General features: G+C 43.6%; 1 protein-coding gene across 2 annotated transcripts; it reads left to right on the forward strand.

The window, feature by feature from the left end:
* The first annotated feature begins 1,265 nt into the window (after positions 1-1,265).
* TMEM200C (transmembrane protein 200C) lies at positions 1,266-11,468 on the forward strand. Of its 2 annotated transcripts, none has more exons than XM_081205614.1 (2): positions 1,266-1,406; positions 6,995-11,468. In XM_081205614.1, the coding sequence occupies exon 2, from the start codon at positions 7,038-7,040 to the stop codon at positions 8,727-8,729; it is 1,692 nt and encodes a 563-aa protein (XP_081061740.1). In that variant the 5' UTR covers positions 1,266-1,406; positions 6,995-7,037; the 3' UTR covers positions 8,730-11,468. The 2 variants fall into 2 exon arrangements, with proteins under 2 accessions (XP_081061740.1, XP_081061739.1); XM_081205613.1 differs by lacking the exon at positions 1,266-1,406 and adding an exon at positions 1,703-2,042.
* Positions 11,469-21,201: the final 9,733 nt, after the last annotated feature.

The following is a 21,201-nucleotide window of genomic DNA, read 5'->3' on the forward strand; positions in this document are numbered from 1 at the left end:
CTCTCTCCACAAGACTCTGTTGTTTTTACAACCTAAAATAGGCCGTACAAAATGTAGGACTATGGTGTGTGAGAGAGATCGTGTGTACTCGATGTCAAGCTTTCAGCTTTCTTTTACAAACTTTAACCCAAAATGGTTTGTTTGTTTTTTGAAGAAAAACCACACATGTTCTTGAAGAAAACGATAATAAGGCTAATATGTATCTATTCATAAAACACATTCATAAAGAAAGCACAGTCACGTAAGAAGACTATTTTCAACGTTTACAGCCTGCCCTCTCCCAAACATCTTCAGCGTGGCTCCCAGAACAAAAATGTTAACAACAACAAAAAGACCATGCAGCATTAAAATGAAACCCGACTTCTTAATAATAATAATAAGAAGAAGAAGAAGATCATTTCCAGACTGTAAGTCACAACAGATCTACTTTGGAGCAGCAGAACCACCTACTCCAATGAAACTATTCCTTTGTAACCTGCTTGAACACTGCAACCCAAGAAGCAGGTGTGTGTTGGGTGGGGTGTCGAGGTGGGGTGGGCAAATGAAGCGGGGTGCAAAGGAAAATATCGACGTAAGCTTGCAGGCGACAGACAAGGGATCCCAAAACTGGTTGGTGGTCGTAGATCCAGGCGAGTGCGTGGGATGGGGGCGGGCTGAGTTGGGGGAAGTGCCTCCCCCTCGCCCCCCGTCCCCTCGACGGCTCTTGGAGGCCAGCAAGCGGGTCCCCTTCCCTTCCCTTCCCGCCGCTCAGCCCCCTTCCTCGCAGCCGGGGGTCATGGGCGGGGGGGCGGCGGCGGCAACTAGGCCACGTGGGAGGAGGAGGCGGCGCGGGAGGCGGCGAGGGTCTGGTCCCTCCTCGAGCATCGACGCGGGGAGGCGATCATTGCCATCCTGCCGCAATTTCCCTGTGTCATGGCTCCGGTTTCCTAGCAACAGCAGCGAGTCCGGCCGGCAGCGGCGGCAGCGGCAGCGTCGAATCAGCGGCAGCAGCAGCTCCGTCGGGCAGGAGAGGCGAGCGGCTTCCCGCGGCGGCAGCAACCACAACAAGAAGCGGCGCCCGGAGCAGCGTCGCGGAGCGCCTGGAGCAGGGCGACCCCCGTCGGAAGCCGGGCAGGATGCCGGAGGGAGCGGGAGGCGCACTTGGCCGCAGGAACTGCTCGGTGCCGCGGCCGCTGGCTTCCGTGGATCCCCGGCGGCTGCCCATAGCCATACAATCGCGGCTCCTCTTCTAACCGGGATCTGTACCCATGAGCCCGAAGGGGCGCCGGCGCCGGAGGGGGGGCTCCGGGGGGTTGCTTCGCTTTCCGTCCGAGGTGTCCACTCGCCCTGCTGCAAAGTTTCTCCATGGTTTCTCTCTGGGCTCCGAGGAACTTGCCTGCGGCTCCCACGCCCCGCGATTCTCCCCGGTAAGAGAAAAGAGATGGAGCTTCCCCGCTTACAAAATGCTGCCATTTTGAACCGTAAACTCACCCGGGGATCCTCAGCAGCAGCAGCAGCAGCAGCACCCCACCTCGTCCTCCTCCCTTCTCCCCAAAAGGCTGGGCTGTAGGAATGGGGCTCCGCCAAGATCTCTCTCGGTCCCTTCTCTGCACCATCCTATCTTTGTGGAGATCCAGGAACATCACTTTGTGATTTCATCCCCTTCCTGAAAAGTGGGGTGGGGGTGGGGAGGGACACACACACACACAGAGAGAGAGAGCCTGGCGCTTTGAAGGTTATGAAATGAGGTGCCCGGCTAAAATGGTCTCCCAAATGGGCGCAGCCGCGCAGGTGACCCCCTTTCAGGCTGAAAGCACCTTGGATGGATTTGCTCCAGGAGTGAGTTTTAAATCTGGAAAGTTGAAAGGGTGGGCTGCTCTTATTCGCTGACTCTCCGATGCAAGCTTCTTTTTCACTGCCAGCTTTTTTAGCCCTCCGATCCGCAGCCAGGCTGGCTGCCCCTCATGCAGAGATTGTCAACAGCGTCGCTCGAAAACTCTCTCTTCCCCCCGTAGGGACTGGCAACTTTGCTAATGACACGATGTAGGACAACAAAGCCCCAGGTATGTCAACCACAAATGTTTCATTAGCCTCTGTCCCTGAGGCAGCCCACCCTCCCAGGGACGCAATAATGTTTAAACTCTCGCTGCAAGCAGCTAACTCTTTCCCAAGGGCGAGCAGCTAATTTGCGCAGGTCAGGGTTATTTACCCAAATGGAGTGTATTTTCATTTATGCCAGAGAGAATAGCAGAGTAAGTGGCGTAACTCGGTTATTTATCTCAAGATGTTCATCTGTCTTATAGACTTGAAATATAGCTGAAAGCCTGGGAAATAGAGAAGATCTCGATTTTGGTTAACGGAACTATTAGCTGGTGTAGATCACATTGGGCTATATATCTGAGTGTTCTCTAAGTCCTGAATTCTTCCAGAATTGGGGCTATTTCCCCATAGCATAATAATTAACAGAAGCTTTCTTTTTAGGAAACCCAATTGCAGGACTCATTCTGTTATGCTCTTCTAATACTGTTTTGCAAATATCATTTAAGCATGTGTTTCCCCATCTAAGTTAATGCGGATCTTTGTCATAGTACTGTATGATGATTTTTTTTCATTGCATCAGAAGCTGAAGCATGCACACATGGAGATTTAATCAAGCCCTATTAATGAAGTATCTCCCCTCCCCCCCATCCAGCTACACTCTATAATAGTCAAATCATACCAGAGAAGAGGAGGGAAGGTTAAACTGGCTGTTTAATTACTTTAAGGTGCAGTGTAAGGACTAGGAATGCTTTTGTGAGAAAATGCATGGAGTTGAAATGAATCAGAAAATTGTTGAATCTGGGGATATTTGGGAAATGGGGAGGTTTAGCTGATGAAGGAAATAAGATTATCTAGGATGCTGACTTAACCAGATTTCAAGGCAAAGGATTTAACTTTAGGCAGCATGTTGAACTGATTGCTTTTATCGTTCTTATAATCTATTTTGGACATTCTGGGGAAAGTAAGGAATTCTTTAGTATTTTCAGACTGTCCTGTTGAATATACAGGTGTCGCTTCATTATGCTTAGACTATGAACCCTGATTTCATGAAAATAAATACCTTGCAAATTATTTCAGGCTACTTTGTCAACACAAGAACATGATTTGTTCCCCCTAGTGATTCAAAGTAGTGCTCCATCTCATTTTAAATCAGGTTTAGCACAGAATCTTTCTGTTTCCATCACATTCTCACATCGATGGGCTGAAAATTCACTGGTGTTACATAACCAGTTACCTTGAACATCATACATGATTCCAATCAGGCAGATGTCCAGAGGATATCCTCACACCTTAAGCATAAAGGAGGATTTGTCTAGGTAGTAAAACAAAATAGATTCAGAAGGATCTGCTTCAAAGAAACATTTCTAATGATGCTAGAATTTGGTTATTTCCTTTGTTCATTGACAGCTAAATTTCTCATTCTAGTTTTATAAAAGCACACAGCCTGTTCAGTGCAATAAATACACGCATGCCCAGTGACCTAAATAAAACAATTAAAGTTGCCTTTCTAGTATCATTTCCAACGTTTTCTACTGGAAATGCATTTTTCTTTTGCATGGTAGATCACCATACCTAAGTCCCTTGTGTAATGTAACCTTTTGGCCTCATTCAAAGAAGATGCCCTGAGGCTCATAAACAGCTTAGCGACTCCTATAACAAAACAGGAGCCTCCACATTCATAATGAAACAGTACAGATTATGAAAGCCAAACAGTCACTCGTGGTGTGATTAAGGCCACATCAGGCTTCCTTTCCTACCCTTAACCAAGATGGGATGCATTTCCTTATTATTTTACCTTAAGATGCAAGAAAGTGCTTGTATAAGGAACTTTAAAGCATAGCTGAGTTGTCTCTGTAAACTACTATTGGTAGATCAGTGTAAGGTTTTGTTTTGGATTCTCTTTATAATGTAGCTCAACCTAACCCTTTCATAATCAGCTGATGCATCCATTTTCGACAAACCTCCCACACTTTACCCACAGGGTATTCATTCAGGAAAGTACAGTCTGCAAAACAAGGACAAAAGCTCCATTCAAGAGCGAGTGCTTTCTTCCACCTAGCTCTATGAGTGTGCAGCTGGAGTAGATGGTTAAGCCCGTGTTAACATGGTCAGGGAATGCAGGTTGGAAAAGGAAATCAGGATTTTGCTCCTACTCCTGATTTCCATGTGTACAAATAAACGGGTGCACCCTCATTCTGGCCCATTATTCTTAGATCTGTTTTTGGCTTCAGTAGTCCTGACTAGATTTAGGAGAGAGGCAAAATAGGCAAAAGCTCACAAGTGAAGTTTGGGAATTACTTAGAGTACAACCTTCCAATGAAATCTTTGCATATTTATAAGGACACCCTATTATTTGTAGGGTGGAGCCAGCCTGCAGCCTAATTTTTAGTCTACATCAGAAATGAGGGGGGATTGGTGTGGGGATTAACAGACATGAAGTATCAATTTGTACTTATCAAATAAAATACTTGGCATTTCATGCTCTGAAACTACAGAGGAAATGGGGGACAGGGGCAATTGGAGAACCCAGAACAAAAAAGGAGGAAATGAACAGGAAGGATGTGACTCTGATGGGGTAGAAGAATGGGACAGCTTGAGAAGGTGTTGGAGGCTACATAAAAGGAGGCTGGGACTGTGAACAGCACATATTGCCCACCTGTGTGTTAAAGAAGAAACCAAAATCCCTGCTGAACCATGGACCTCTTTGTGTTGAATCCATCCCAGTTTCTCAGTTCATGAAATATAGATGCTAATACATTTTGTATTGATTCACACAGAGCCAATGGCAGTAAATCTGCAGGAGTTTGGAGGGTTTCTACAAACCTGCAGGTCCAGGATGAAAACAAACACACAACCACTGAAATAAACTTTGGCTCTAGAATGGGAACTTTCTAGTCTTTCAGATGATGTTGGATTCCTTCCATCTTCAGCTCCAGTCAGCACAGCCAACAATGAGCATTGTAGTTCAGCAACATCTGGAGGGCCACAGGTTCCCTGTTCTTGTTCCAGCTGCATCCCCGCACCCTGCCCGGCCACTACCCAGTTGTTCAGCACAACAGATCTTGAGAGTGTTTGTGAAGGTGTACAGCGCCTTTGATTCTCTGAACATCACCTACTGAGAAAGTAAAGGCAGAGGATATTATTGGGTCAGGTGACCAGGAATAAGTTTTAGGTCTGCTTGCCCAAGGCAATACTTCTATGACAGCAGAGGGCAAATGAAAGCTTGCTCTCTATAGTGAAGTCAATTTAAAACTCACCCCAGCTAACAGACAGGGTAGGGGATATTGGGGCTACCTTTTACCTTTATAGTAGTTGAGCAGAAGTTGGGGGAAGAGGGAAGGACCATCAGCAAACATTTTGTGCAGGACAAAATGAAGGAACATTCGCACTGGCATGCTATGGATTTGGATTCTTGCCAGGGTGGAGATTAAGTGAAAGCTAGTTAAGAGCATGCCATGTGTGGCCTAGTGGGGAAACAGAGTTCTAGGGTAGACTCTTTATTAACAGTGTGGTCCTATATGTATCTGCTGAGAGGTAAGCCCCGTTGAGTTCAATGGGACTTACCTCAGGTTAGTGTGTGTGTATAAGATGTCATATATTTTGTAGTTAAGTATAGTTATATATTTTGGTTGTTCATAGACTGCTTTTCCACATGCATGCATTCAAACCTGTGTTTAACACATAAAAAGCAAATAACCTGAGCAAGTTAATTTAACAGTAATACATTAATCACAAATCTGGTGCTAAACAATAGCAGCAGCACCCAACCAATAAAGGCAAGAAAAACTAAATAAACTCCAAAAGCAAATGCCTTGTCTAGCCACCTAATAGTGAGAAAAGAAGGAGTTTGCCAGATGTCCCCAGGGAAAGAATTCCACAGTTGCTGAGCCACCACTGAAAAGACCCTGCACCTGACACCTGTCAAGCATATGGCCAGTGGCGGCAGACCTGAGAGCAGGGTTTCTGGAGCTCATTGAAGGGCATGGGCAGTTCAATATGAGTGAAGGCAATCCTTCAGGTACTGGGCTGTTAGCAACCTTTAAAGGTCAATAACAGCACTTAAAATTGGGATCAAAAACAGATAGGCAGCCAGTGCAGCTTATACAAAAATTGGCATCCTCTGTTCTGATCACTGAGCAGTGGCCAGCATCGTCATGAACACATTTAGCATCAGCTGCAGTTTCTGAACCATCTTTAAAGGGAGACCCACTTACAAAACATTATAATAGTCATGTTTGGATGTAACTAAGGCATGTGTAACCAAGGGTAGATTTGCTTTCTCTAGATATGGATGTAACTGGTAAATCAGTCAAAGATGATAAAAGATTCTCACCTGCACATCCAAAGACAATGGCAGGTTCGAAAGCACCCCCAGAAGGCACACTTGTTCTTTCAAAGCAAATACAACCCTAGCAAGAGCACACTGTCTCCCTATGTCCCCAAACAACAGTTTGCACCTGATCCATACAGCACTGCTCTAAAACATCATGTGGAATTCAGTTAAGGCTGCTTTGCCAGCTATGCTGCCAGCAAGAAGAGATTCCCTTTCACTAGCCCAACAACTGCCTCTCATCTTTTCTCCCCTTTTCTTTTGTTTGCAAATGCATACAGGGCCTTAATCAACCTTTTATTAATTTATGCTCTGCAAATTAAGTGCCCTGCTACTGTTCAGCAAATGCACAGATAGCGACATTAAGGCCAAGTAGTCAGTTTGGCAAGTGGGTTGCGTCTAAGTGGCTATTTTTGTGGTTAGCGTTAACAGCAATTGGCGGGCTGTTGTAGACCTGCCTCCGTCTCGCACACACGTCCTTGTGTCAGAGTGATTAGTCACTAGTGACTGAGCAGATTTAATAAATGAATGTGAAATGTAATGTGCAGTCTTAAAGGGACTATGCCGTGTGGGCGGCTTTGCAATCTGGATCGTCCCCAGGCTCTCATGATCTTTTTTTTGTTTCCATTCCCTGTTTTCCTGTAGGAGCCGGAGTATCTGTAGGGAACAGTGCCCAGGGTAGCCAGCCATGATCGCCACTGGAGGCCTCTTGAGGATCTCAGCCAGAAAACAGGATCCCCTGCGGCCTCAGAGCCAAGTCCCAAAGCGCAAGCGCAAAGCCAAAAAGAAACGCAAGAACGACGTGGTGGTGGTGAAGGGCAAGCTCAAGCTGTGCTCCCTCTCCGGCCTCATTGCTCTTTGTGGCATCCTGGTGCTTCTCGTGGGAATTGCCTTGGCGGTAGTAGGCTACTGGCCCAAGCCTCTTTACCGGGCAGGGAGCACTGGGGACAGCCAGTTTTTGCCAGCACATGGGACTGCCTCCAAAAGCCGCTCCAGGAACCAGACGGAAGACCCGGGAGAATCTCACCCAGAAGGCTTGGGAGCCAACGCCTCCTTTGTGAGCAGCAAGAAGGGTGTCGCTCCTTCTCCACCTGCCCCCTCGTCCTCCTCCACTTCCACAAGCTTCCTCTTCCAGCTTTTCTCGCGGTATTTGCATTCGGACAAGCTCAAGGTGCTCGGGCCTCTCATCATGGGCATTGGAATCTTCCTCTTTATCTGTGCCAATGCAGTGCTCCACGAGAACCGGGACAAAAAGACAAAGATAATCAACTTGAGGGACCTGTACTCCACTGTCATCGATGCACACAGCCTTCGGACCAAGGATGGGGCGCCCTCAGCTCCTGTCGCCCCAGTTCCTATCAACGGCTTCATCAACTATGTGCAGCCTCGAGGGCTGGAGCTGAAACCTGGCAGTGGCCCTGCGGAAGCCCTGGGGGCTGCTGGTGTGCTAGCCAAGGGCAGCTGGCACCCACCCGTGGGTGCCCCTCTGTCTCCTCCAGACTTGGTTTCCTCGCCACGCTCCTCCTCTTTCTCTTCTAGGCAGCCGCAGCCGCCCAGCTTGGCTGAGGCTGTGTACAGCATCTATCGGGAGAGAGCTGCCTTGGCCAGAACTGCTCGTAGCCCACCTTGTAGCCCCCCAGATGGCTGGGACCAGCATAGCACAGCCAGTTCCATTGTGGGTTCCTCGCTCAGCACTTTCACTTTGCTGCCTCTGGCTCAGGGGGAGGCGGCGGAGGGAGAGCGTGGCAGCTGGCGGAGGCCGCTGGGGGAACGAGGGGCTAGGGAGATTCCACGGGGAGATGTGGAGCTCAGCCTGAAAGATCTCAGGAGCAGCTACATGGACACGGGGCAAGGGTATACAATGCTGCCCAGGGCAGGCAAGCGCAAATTGGTCCTTAGACGCCAGAGCACAAGCTGCCTCCCTGATGCCCGGAGATCCTTCTCCCCAGAACCCTCTCAGACTCTGGACAGTAGCACAGACCTCGACTCCAGTCTTTTAGTAAAAGCTTCATCTTCCAGCTACTCCAAATCCCTCGATTTGGGGGACTCTCCCCCTCCGACGCCACCTGTGGACAGGAGAGATTCTCAGAGCTCTCAGTGTGATCAACACAGAAGCAATAAGGGCTACACCCCATTGGAGGAGACAGGCACCTCCTTGGAATCTGTTGCCAACACCCCAGCCCATAAAACCCAGGACTGTGAAGCGATCCCCGGTGGGGAAGCTGGCCCCTCGGAGGGTCCCAGCAAAGAACAAATGGAGCAGCGGCCTTTGAAAGTGCAAAGACAGTACACAAATAAAGAGAAACTTTTTATGATCTCCAGATCAAATGCCATGGCCGGGCTGGAGGAAGGAGACCCGGAGAGCAGAGGCGTGAATTAGATCGGAGCGAAATGAAATGGAGGCAAGCACCAGAACAATTTGTGATCCTTCTGCCCCCTTGTGGATCTAGGAACTGGTCAACATCCAAAGAGCTTGAGGAATGTTCTTGTGGAATGGCATCAATAAATTCCTGTAGATGTATTCAGGAACGAAAGGAAGAAAAACACCACCACCATCTAACAGGAGTTTGTTCTGTTCAGTTGTGCAACTATATTCCATGCAAGCCAAATTGTATTGCACATTGACAGCTGAGTAAATTCTTTGGATCAAAGGAATAGAACATTACAATAATTGTGGCACTTTACTGATTTTTTTAAATTCCAGTTGCCCCCTTTCATTCTCTCTCCATCTCTCTTGGCTTTTGCCATGGCACTTAACTGCACACTCTTGTCCTAGCTTCAGATAGAGGTGAATTTCAAGTCAGAATCCCTCTCTTTTCCTTCCTTTTAATGTTTGGTTAGAATGATGAAGTACTATGGCAAAAGTGAGAGGTGGGAAACAGCTTTAATTTTTGTAAAAGTGTCGGCTGAGGAAAGATTGGAGATGCCCTATGGCCAGCAAGCTGCAATTCTACATTCCTAAATTCAAGTAATATTACTTTATGAAGTATTATTGCACATGTATGAATCAATAGCATTAATAAGCATTTTTAATTTAAATAAAATATATTTACAATGAGAAAGTAGATTTAGCTAATGTTTCATTTCTGACTAAATTCTTATTAATGAAATAAGCCTTGTTTTCAGTGTAGGACTTTGAATTATAATTTTTAAAGACAAAAAGGCAGGGGAATAGGTAGGGCTGTGGGTCGGTGAGTGTTGAATTAAGGAGAACAATGGTAAAAACTTTCTTAAATGAAGCAGAAAAAATGTGGTTGAGTTAACTAATTTAAAACTTAAAAGTCTTCTGCAGGTGGTATAGCATCAAGGCAAAATAAAACACTTAAATTCCATTGTTTTCAAGAAAAGAGACAGTGAACCATGTGTATAACACTTCTGAAAAAAATTAAGTTACAATACAATTCCATCTATGGTAATTCAGGAGGAAGCACCAAACTGGACATGATGTTAATTGCATGTATGTAATGAATGCACTTAAAAATAAACAGAATCCACACACACCCTCCCTGGTGCATGGTTGTTCAGTGGCTGGGGAGAGGTTAACCCTTCCTTTCCTGCCATGCTAAAATCCTCCTCAGTTGCATCAAGACAGTGTCTTCACCCACTGTGGTCCTGATGCATATCAGTGCTATCCCCAGCTGCTGTTTACACTGTTATTGTTATTATTTTATGCATGTTGACTGCATTCACACAATTAACATCAAATCTAGTCTGGCCCTTAGTTGCATTGTGTTGGGTAGACCTTGCTCCTAGGACAGTGTGCATAGGATTACAAAAGTTAAAAATGCGTAACTTTAATAAATATTTGCGCTTAGAATTGTAGCCTTGCATCCTGGTACCAGGTGCACAATTTGGAAATGTCCTACTGAAATGAAAGAGATTGAAGTCTAACTAATTTGTGAGGGACAGGGTACGATTGCCAGGTTAACTTTTAACATGCTTTAGCAGTTATGAGATGCTTTTAGTATCAGTTTCATCCCACATGCATTTACAAAGACAAAGTAGAACACCTGAGAAGTTGTCCTAGCAAGTATTCTGATGCAGCCGGTACCAGCTGGCCTGTGTCTCCAGAAATATTAGTAAAGTGACACCAAAGAAGGTAAAGTGATACTAAGAAGGTAAAATGCCAGTGTTTTGGATATGGTACTTAGCCCTGATTTCCATAGGTATATCCACCCTCCTTTGGCATTTATTCATTGGTGGCTGTTTCATGCATGCAAGACATCCCTTAATGTTGCAGTCACAAAGTGATGAATATACATGCATGAATTCAGCCTTAGGTGGGGTTTATTAGATGGTGCTGAGGCAGACAGGAGAGGATGGAACATCATGTGTGCAACTAGAGAATAGCCCAAACCACAGTGTTCATGAATTATGTATATCTGTGCTTTGAAGCTATGGATATGTACTTGGAAGTAAGTTCTATCACAGTTAATGCATTCAGTACGTTTAGATAATGTGGTGCCAGCCTATACCAGTCCATATCAAACTATACCTTGATTAAATCTGTCTATCTGGTGCCTATTTGATTATGGATTGGACAGTAAACTACATTTGACGTTAGTATTCTGACATTTTAACTGGGATTTAAAACAGGGTAGGGCTTGGGTTTTCGTTTTGCCCGTTAACATAAATCGTATGAGCAATAATGTGCAAATAAAAAAAAACTTTTTTGAAATTCTGGGGAGTGGAAATGCTAAATGTTAATTTGAGACGTCAATTATCAGTGTTGGTCCCCCCCCTTTCATTTTTTAAGAATCTGAAAGATCTGAGATTTAGGGCAGGCTTATGCCTTGAAACCACAGGGAACAATTATGAATGGGTTAGCTCCATAGGCAGCAGTAATATGTAAAACAGCTTGCTCTGATTATGGATAGATTTTCTGTGCCAGCCCCAAGAACAACCAAGAATATGCAGTTCTTGTGTTAACCAATAATATGTGGGTGATCAACATGATCCATTGCTTCCACATGCTGTGTTGGTCCCGCAGAGCTATATTTTTGCTGAAGCATTCCTAACAGCTTCCACATGGTGACTGTAACCTAAGAACTGCCCCTTGGTAATCAGATTCCATTACTATCAGTTCATTTCAAATAAATACTTAATCTCAGAAATTGTATGTTAAAGTTTCTTTTTGAGATGCTGCTCCAAGGAAAGCCCCTTTCCCAATGTAGACTGACCACTAAGTAAGCTGCTCATCTGAACATCAACACAGTTCTCAGTGAAATTTATTTCCATGTAAACAGCTTAGTTCCCCTACAAGCCAATGCCAACGGATAAACGCTCGTTGTTGCAGTGTGGCACAACACAGTGGTGTACTGTCATTGTGAGTCAACCAGTATCATCACAACAGGATGAGTAATTAGTAGGTGTGGTGCAATATAGTTACAAAGTGGTATGAAATTAGAAAAATGTTACAGAATTAGTCAACACAGAGCCAACTATTTTGGCACAAGCTGATGATCTCATACTACCAGCCCATTCATATGGGATTGCACCCGAGAAGCATCAGGAATCTGCACACAGCCAGGTTGTGGTTCTGGTCTAGATGCAGATATCCTGGAGCACCACAGCAGTACATACATTATACTCCAGTCTGTGAAGGCATCCATTTCCACCACCTGTACTACTGAACATCTGGTTTGTAGGAGAAAGGAGGGCTTCTTGAAGACTACTGCTTACCGGTACATCCAGGTCCGTAGCTCAGGATGAGAGTCAATTTGAATGAATTATGCATCTACTATGAAACTGTAAGCAATAATCACAAACAAACTGTATGTACACGGTAGTTTGAATTCTGATAAGGATTGCTTTTTTCTAATGGATCCATCCTTTCCCTCCATATATTGATAGCCTGTGTTTAGATGGATGAGTTAACAGCTTGCATTCTCCCTGTCAAACATCGGTAACATAAGAAGAGCCTAGCTGGATCAAGCCAAAGGCCCATCTATTCTCACAGTGGACAACCTGATGGCCATGGGGAAGCCTGCAAGCAGAGCATGAATAAAACAGCATTCTCCCCATTTGTGACTTTCAGCAACTGGTATTCAGAGTCATGCTGCCTCAAGCAGTTGGGGTAGAACATAGGCATCCTGACTAGCACTCACTGATAGCCTTATCCCCTAGTGCTTCATTAATGGCACTCTTAAGCACATTTCTCTGAGATGCCTCCACTGAGATTGCCCTGCTGCTCCAGCTTCCGTAATCTGAGTGGGCAAGAGGGTGGCAGGGACGAAAATGGCATAAGCAAACTATGAGCCCGGCCCAAGGGCTCGGCTGCTCAGTTATTTCAGGGGCAAATCTCTGCAAGAAGGTTTAGAACTATAAAAATAAGCAAGACAAAAGGAATGGATGATTGGAGCATTAGATTGCAATCCTATAGAAATTTAGGTGGGATTCAATCCCAAGGAACACAATGGGACTATTATGCACTGCTGGTCTTCCTCTTATACAGTTTTTCAGTTCAGGCATCTGTACAATTTTAACACATCCCTTGGGTGTTAGTTCTTGCTTTGTTAATGCTTTAGGAGAGACTAAAAAGCATGGGATGCTCTAGAGAACCACCATATCATCATCTTCTGGGTCTTACTAATTCATCTTATCATGTAGCCAGCAATCACCACAGTGCTGACATCCCTTGGGACCCTGCAACAGCCATTCCTGTCATGTGTATTCATCATACAGTTTCATTTTGCTGTCTACTTCTCTGAGCAGAGCCTAGTCCCAAAGACAACCCGTGTCTTATTAGTGAAGAGAAATGGAGACTCATGCTGTCCTCTGTAATCACAACTGTTTATTTACAGTTTCCAGGACCAACCCAATAAATTTTGCTGCCTGAGGTTAAGGACAAGATGGCAACCTTCCCCCCAGTCCACAAAAGTCAACCAGACTGGCAACTGAGTCTCTTGCATTCAACATTAGTGACAGGACAATATCCTTTACCAAACCTGAGGGAAGCAGGCTAATTTACAGAGGCATAGTAGTCTTCATAGTACACACAGCGCTATCCTCCAACACCTAACCCCCCCCCCCAGTGTTCACTGCCTAAGGCAACTACTTTATTCTGCCTAGTGACAGAACTGGGCCAGTCCCTTTTGCAAGTTGGGCAAAGGGGCAGGTACCAAGCATTCACATTGTACTAGCCCTAGAACAGCATCAGTTGCTAAAAAGCAAGACCATACTCTCACCCAAGACTCCTTGCTAGTCAGAAGGGAAAACTCAAAATATGTTTCTTTGGCCAGATTTGGGGGGGGGGCGAAGTGTGTGTGGGGGATATCTCTGAAAAACACAACAAAACACCCACTCCTCCAACTCCCTCACATCTGATGAATCTCAAAGAGGCAAAAGGGAAGACAAGGAAGACAAACCCTCAGTCAACAGTGGCTAATTAGTGACAGAGTAAAATTCTTCCGAAGTCCTGCAAAGCAGCAGCAACTAGCAATGGCTCAGTAAGTCAAGTTTTAAGGGTGAGAGAAAAAGCAAAGACAGGGGCCATTTGCCAATAGCTCCAGGAGAAGCAGCCGAACAAAATAAAAATGGCATCATTCAAAACTGGCATCAATAATACAGTGGTACATCGGGTTACGAACTTAATTCATTCCTGGGGTCCGTTCTTAACCCGAAACCATTCTTAACCTGAGAAGCGCTTTTGCTAATGGGGCCTCCCACTGCTGCCGTGCCACCGGTGCTCAATTTCCGTTCTCATTCTGGGGCAAAGTTCTCAACCCAAAGTACTACTTCCGGGTTAGCGGAGTTTGTAACCCAAAGTGTTTGTAACCCAAAGTGCTTGTAACCTGAGGTACCACTGTAATGGCTTCTTTTGCCCACCCCACCACTAGCCTCATCAGTTCTTCCCTCAACAAACCCTTACTTCTGCAGATACAGCTTAGTGTTCTGGAGGAAACAAATTGATAATTCTGAGTAAACTGTCTTTCCCCCCTCCTTCTACACTCCCTTTTAGGCATAACACAGGTCACAAATGCTGGCAAATGAGAGTGACTCATATTCTTCAAAAACCTCTACCTTATGTTAATTCATTATCTGTCCCTGGACACTAAACAGGACAAAATGACTCAGTATAGTGACAGACAGACAGACAGACAGACAGACAGACAGACAGACAATAGCAAGGAAGTGAGGCTGAGGCATTTATATCTTAAAGACAGATTATGCTACAACTTTATCCCTGAAACAAAAAAGATGTTTTATTTTAAGAGACAAAATTAGAGTTCATATTCATTAGAATAAGAACCAACATCTTTAGGACAGTTGAATTTTCAGACTTCCACAGGCCATTTGCTCTGGAGGGACTTTTCTTTTATGCACCTGCTCTCTGCATGTCGACATCGCCCTGATGGGCCTACGGGGTGCTGGTGGGCAGATGGTTCTGTGCCGCAGCAGGAAGCAATAGGCCGTAATGGCCATCTGGTCCCTTCCAGTTCTACTCGCCATGCCATGAAATAAATTGCTCAAGGATCAAAGCTTGATGACCCAAAACTGAGAACGGCAGTGCAAACACATTGATGTGGCAAATACTGTTGCAGCAGCACGGCCAGGGCAACAAGCCAGTACCAAAGTTCAGGAAGGGAGCGTAAATATTTATGGTGGTACCAATATATATTTCTTCACAAGTGGCTAGATGAAAAGTTATGGCTTAGTGTTGTGGAGGAAATGTGCCGTAGTTTATTCCAATAATGTGCCATTTAATAACCCCTTGCTAAACTAACTTACCAACATGATCTTCAGATAGCTGGGCTGCTCTCCCCTGCTCTTAATCCCAGCCTCGGCATATCAACCATATCCAGCACAATATCCAGTTATTTTTTTAGCTTCTCATTACAGCATGGAACCTTGCAACAGGAATATTGAGAGAGAAAGTCACCTTGCAGTGACTCTTTCACTACACAATTTATTATGTAAATTGGCCTACAGTGAAGGCAATTCAAAAGGCTAATTCAATGACCCAACTCCAATTTTATGTTGATGAAAGAGCACATGTCTCAGGCCACGTCTCCTTGCAGCTGTAATGTGCAAGCCCTCTGTCAGGGCTCCTTGCACATTTGATTCACAATAGGAATTGGGGGTGTGGGTGGGGGCGTTGTGTAATTAAATTCAACTTATATGCCTGAGAACATTTCCTGATTTATTAGCAATGCTGTTAGTTTTGGCTGAGAAAGATGTGTTAGGAGACTGGAGAGCTATTTAAAGCAAGAGAAGAATCCTTTCTGAGCATTTCACTAACAACATGATAGATATATTCCATATTGCTGACGTTTATTTTAATCGCCTGCCAGAATGCAACAGCGTGTTGAAGGATGATGCGTCAGAAAGAGACTGTGATTCCAAAGCACTATTAGAAATCCCTGAAGTCCGCAAAGAACACAAGCAATGGAGTGAAGAAATATTTAAGCTGGCAGCAAAAGTTCATTTTTACAACTCATTTATTCATAGAAATATCTCCCTCTAGTTTGCTATGTTTATTACGCGATATAAACACAAACTGAGAAAGGTAGAAGTAGATTTGGCAAGTCTGAGCTGAAGAACTGTGGGGTCTGATCATCTGTTTGTTCAACTCTGCTTCAAAATGTCACACATTTTCTACATGAAGCGCTCAGTCTTGTAGAATATACCATATAAAGTATATGTGATGATGGCACATATATCACTTCTGTTATTCTATTTCTCACAGCCTTTTCTATAAAGCAATATGGTAAAGTGCAGTGATCAGCCATCCTTAGTTTTCATGCTATTTCTCATGTGCTTGACCACACTTCATATTTAGTTGGGGTGATCTGGAGTTGTCTCATCCTGATCCAGCTGAAGCCAAAATCAGCCCAAATTGGGTCAACTAAGGTCTTATCCACGCTTAACTTTGGCCCTACTCTTTCCATGCTGATATATGGACTTTAAGGCTCTGTGTGCAATGTGGATTTTTTAATTTTTTTAAAAAAAGATATTTATTGCAAATTTTAAACAAAGAAAACAAACCAATAAACATATAAAATACCATCACCATACACCATAATACAGACAACAGAAAAAAAGTTTAGAAAAAAATAGACATGACATAAGAAGAGGGGAAAAAAATGCAACAGAATCAATTTATCCTTAAATCTTATTTTCATAATCTTAGGACTTCCTCACATCACCCTTTCCTGCGTTCTCAGTCATATAGTTATGGACAGCAAATTATTACCTTATTTCAATTCTTATTTTATAACTCTCAGATATTATGTCCCAAATTTTCAATATTTTATCATGTACTGAGCTGCTTAGCTTAAACATAATATTACTTCAAATTTTCATCCTTTTCTTAGTCATCACTTATTCGTACATCATACAGCTAAATTACTGATACCCTGTTGTTTTCTATCATGCATTCTCTTAGCATTCATAGAGCTTATAATGTTTTTGTAAATAGTCCTTAAACTTTTTCCAGTCCTCTTCCACTGTCTCTTCTCCCAGGTCCCAGATTCTGCCAGTCATTTCTGCCAATTCCATGTAGTCTATCAGTTGCGTCTGCCATTCTTCCAGCGTGGGTAAATCTTGTGTCTTCCAGTGCTTTGCGATGAGTATTCTTGCTGCTGTTGTTGCGTACATAAAAAAAGTTCTATCCTTCTTTAACACCCCTTGGCCTACAATGCCCAAAAGGAAGGCCTCTGGTTTCTTCAGGAAGGTATACTTGAATACCTTTTTTAGTTCATTATAGATCATTTCCCAGAAAGCCTTAACCCTTGGACATGTCCACCAGAGGTGAAAGAATGTTCCTTCAGTTCCTTTGCATTTCCAGCATTTATTATCGGGCAAATGATATATTTTTGCAAGCTTGACTGGGGTCATGTACCACCTATATAGCATTTTCATAATATTTTCTTTCAGGGCATTACATGCTGTGAACCTCATTCCGGTGGTCCATAACTTTTCCCAGTCAGCAAACATAATATTGTACCCAATGTCCTGTGCCCATTTTATCATGGCTGATTTGACCGTTTCATCCTGAGTATTCCATTTCAACAGCAAGTTATACATTTTTGAAAGTACCTTGGTCTTAGATTCTAATAGTTCTGTTTCTAATTTCGATTTTTCCACCTGGAAACCTGTTTTTTTATCCAAGTTAAAAACCTCCCTGATCTGAGCATAGTGTAGCCAGTCTCGTACTTTGTCCTTTAGTTTCTCAAAACTCTGCAGTCTCCAAGTATCTCCTTCTTTTTCTAATATTTCCCAATATTTCGGCCATGCGGCCTCCATATTGAGTCTTTTCTGAGCCTTGGCTTCCATTGGTGACAGCCACCTTGGGGTCTTATTCTATAATAAGTCTTTATATTTCATCCAGACATTAAACACTGCCTTTCTGACAATATGGTTCTTGAAAGCCTTATGGATTTTTACCTTGTCGTACCACAGATATGCATATCTGTGGATTTTTTATTTTGTTGTGTTTTGCCAGGATCTTTCTGGGCAAAAACTCACTCTTTGAAGCTGAACTGGAGCAAACATCAATTTGGGTTTTCTGCAGATTGTTTTTTCTCCAATTGAGCTTTAAAGAGTGGGTTTTCACTGTGAAAGCATAGGAGCAGGAAAAAAAGGGTGCTCAGACATGGAGCTTTAAATAACAAACTGTGCCTATAGAGCAGAGGAAAGGGAAGAATGGAAAAGCCCTAAGTTCAGTATCTGGGCTTCAGCCTGATTGGTTGCATAGCACTACCACCTAGACTCCTTGGGACTGAAACCACACTCATATATAAAGGCTTCTTAAAGCTCACACCTTGGGAGTGAACCACAGCACAATCAAGCATTAACAGAAAGGGAGAAGATTCATCAACGTCAAATACTGTATCATTATTTTCACTTTATAAGCACTTTTCCACCACTTTCCTTGCCCAAACCATAAATATGTCCTTCCAATCAATCTGCAGGCATAAAAGCAAAAATCAACAACATCCTCACTTCTAGAATTTGAGAACCCCAATGAACTCCAATATTTGACACAACAGTTTCACCACAGGATTTAGAATGAGATGATAAAATGGACAGTATTATGCAAGCTTGTTTGGACATAATTTTTATTCCTAATTAGAATGCTGGGTGGCTGGGGCAACCCATTATTATTACTATTAGTAGTAGAAGTAGTAACACAGTGAGTTTTTACTGTGCAAACTGCAAGTTGAATGGTGAAATGTAAGTTTTCTGTTTCACATGACAAAAAAAGCATAGCAAATATATAGGGACCTTAAAATTAACACATTGTGCAAATTTCACAAGAGAAAGGCCTCTTAAAGATTCTAAACGGGTGCATGTTTAGAATGTATTTGCTATGCTCCACTGCCATCTGTCTATAGAAAGTTAATTAATGAGCTTTAATAAAATAATGGCTGCTTGGGAAAATGCTTGTTAATAGGTCACATCATCGAGTCACATTCATAATAAGAGGTGTAATTAAACAGCTGAAGAGTCATTAAAGATTTTGCTTCTCAGTGGCTGTTCTGTTTTTCTGGGGAAACACTTTCTCTGGGAAAATTACTTTGTATTGCCTTTTAACGCTAGTTAAAATGAAATACAAAGTAGCATACAAAAGTAACATGCATAGTAACAATACAAAAGCAAATGTGTTTTCCTCCTCCTCCCAGTTCCTGAAAAGAGCTACTCACAAACAGCACAATCTGGACCGAATCCAGAATAGGGATTCCTAACACACGAACCAAACAGATTTACAAGAGCCAGCTGCAGTGGAATTGCATTGGTAATACATCTGAGCTCTTTTGCTAAAGGTGACCGACTTAACAAAGTATGTCTGATATGAAGCTTCAAAATTAAAAATGTCCCGTCCCCCCCGAGCCTAGCACTACATTTTGGGTCCTTTCATAAGTCTGCCTTCTCCACATTAAGCAGATTGTGACATCACAGCTCAGAGCTATTTGGTCTGATCCAGCATGGGTAGCACATGCTTAAAAAAGGGTTCCCATATCTCAGTCAGGGGTGTGTGTGTGGGTGTGTGTGGGTGTGGGTGTGCTTTCCGTAGGCAAGTTGCTGCAGCTAGCACAGTGGTGGTGCTGGGGTAGCCTACATGGCCTTCCAGCTGTTGCTGGGTGGGAACTTCCAATATCCCTGACCATTGGTCATGTTGGCTGGAGCTGATGGGAGCAGAGGTCCAACAACAATGGGTGTGGATGGGTGTGCACAGACTAGGCGCCCATGATCTAGCACCTGGAGTTCCATGGGGTTCCCAGAACTGCAGTGAAATAGCAACAGGCAAACCACCTATGCTGCCACATGTGATGATCAGTTGGGAGAATCCGAACAAGGGGTTCAAGGTCTGGGCAAGCAGCTGATCACTGTCAAGACTGACTAACTCATCTACTTTAATTCATTATTATTATTAGGCTGTTAAGTACTCCTTGCTCCAGACTGTAACAGGGTGGGGGGTGAAAGCAGCCCTATTTTTTTTTAGTTCTGGATGCCCCCCCCCCCCGGATTTTATTCTATTGTCTGTTCAGGATTCTCGCCCTAAACAATTGTGAGAACACCATTTAACCTTCTAGCTCAGGAGAGACACTTCCTTTCGTCTCTCCCACCTTGTGATTTTTCTGTCTTATATTATTCTATCTGCTGATTGATTAATGGCCTTCTATTGTACTCTTCTATTATATTTTGTTTTAATATGCTATTTGCCACATTAAGGGGTTTTTGGACTGAAAAGCCATATATAGCAGCAATAACATCTATTTGGTGGAGAGGTGCACTCAGACACACTTGCACAGCAGAACTCATGATTGTGTGCTCATATCTTTGGACAGAAGGAACTCAATTCTTGGGAGAAGACAACACCATATTATAAACCTAGTTTTTGAAAAGCTTAGTGAAGACAATGTTTGTTATTGTTTCTAATGCATCTTTTAAATTTTTAACTCCACAAGTTTGATATCTAGAAAAGTAGCCCATGTCAATAATTTGGGAGTAAAATTCCATTAAAACCACAGGCTGTTATTCTGGAGCAGGGGTGAGAGGACCTGTCACCCTCCAGACTCCATCTCTCATCAGCTCCAGAATAATGGGAGTTGGAGGGCAATGAGTTTCATCAGCTGCACTCCAGAGCAATAGATGGTTCCTTAAAAGTTTATGTAGGATTCTTCAAGTAACAAAGGAAACACTTTTCTACCCATCTCCCCCTACAATGCATAGCCCAAGGAGCAAACTTGCTATTTTTACATAATGGATTTTCAGTTCAGATGAGGCAATGAGGATGACCAGGAAGCGAGGCTTGCGCACCCTGGCGATGCTCCAGAATCTTCTGCCGCACACAAGGGTTCAACAGCAGACATGAATGTTCTGTGACAGACAACAGATAAAGTGCTCCTTGAAACAAAGTCTGGAAGCCGCTGGCCTATAATGTAGGCCTATTCCTGACAGTTGACATGGCCCTAAAAAAAATCCTAAAAATCTGGAAATAAGCATCTAAACTACCAGCATTTGCCATTCATAATGATAGAAGCAAAACTGCTATTGAAAGGTATTCCTTGCAATGGGTACTGTGTATTTCTCCATTGGTGGGACTTAAAGTAAAAGGCCCTTTGGCCTGTCAAATAAATTGTAAATCTCTTTCATTTCTTTTTACTCTGTTTTGCTAGACATTTTCAATTTGTGCCATCTGCTGGTCAAACTATATCACTACAGTTGGCAAAACCGTTTCAGTTAGAACGCTTCCCCGCCCCTGTGACTTAATTTTGCCAAATCACATCACTGGAATTGCTTGCATATCATCATGACTTGACACAGGACTATTGCAAATTATAGCAATACCACATATCTCTGAAATGAATACACTTTTAGATCATAGAGGTTACAGGAATGAATAA

This window comes from Podarcis bocagei (genome assembly GCF_964188305.1).
Source record: "Podarcis bocagei genome assembly, chromosome: 8".
Lineage (NCBI taxonomy): Eukaryota > Metazoa > Chordata > Lepidosauria > Squamata > Lacertidae > Podarcis > Podarcis bocagei.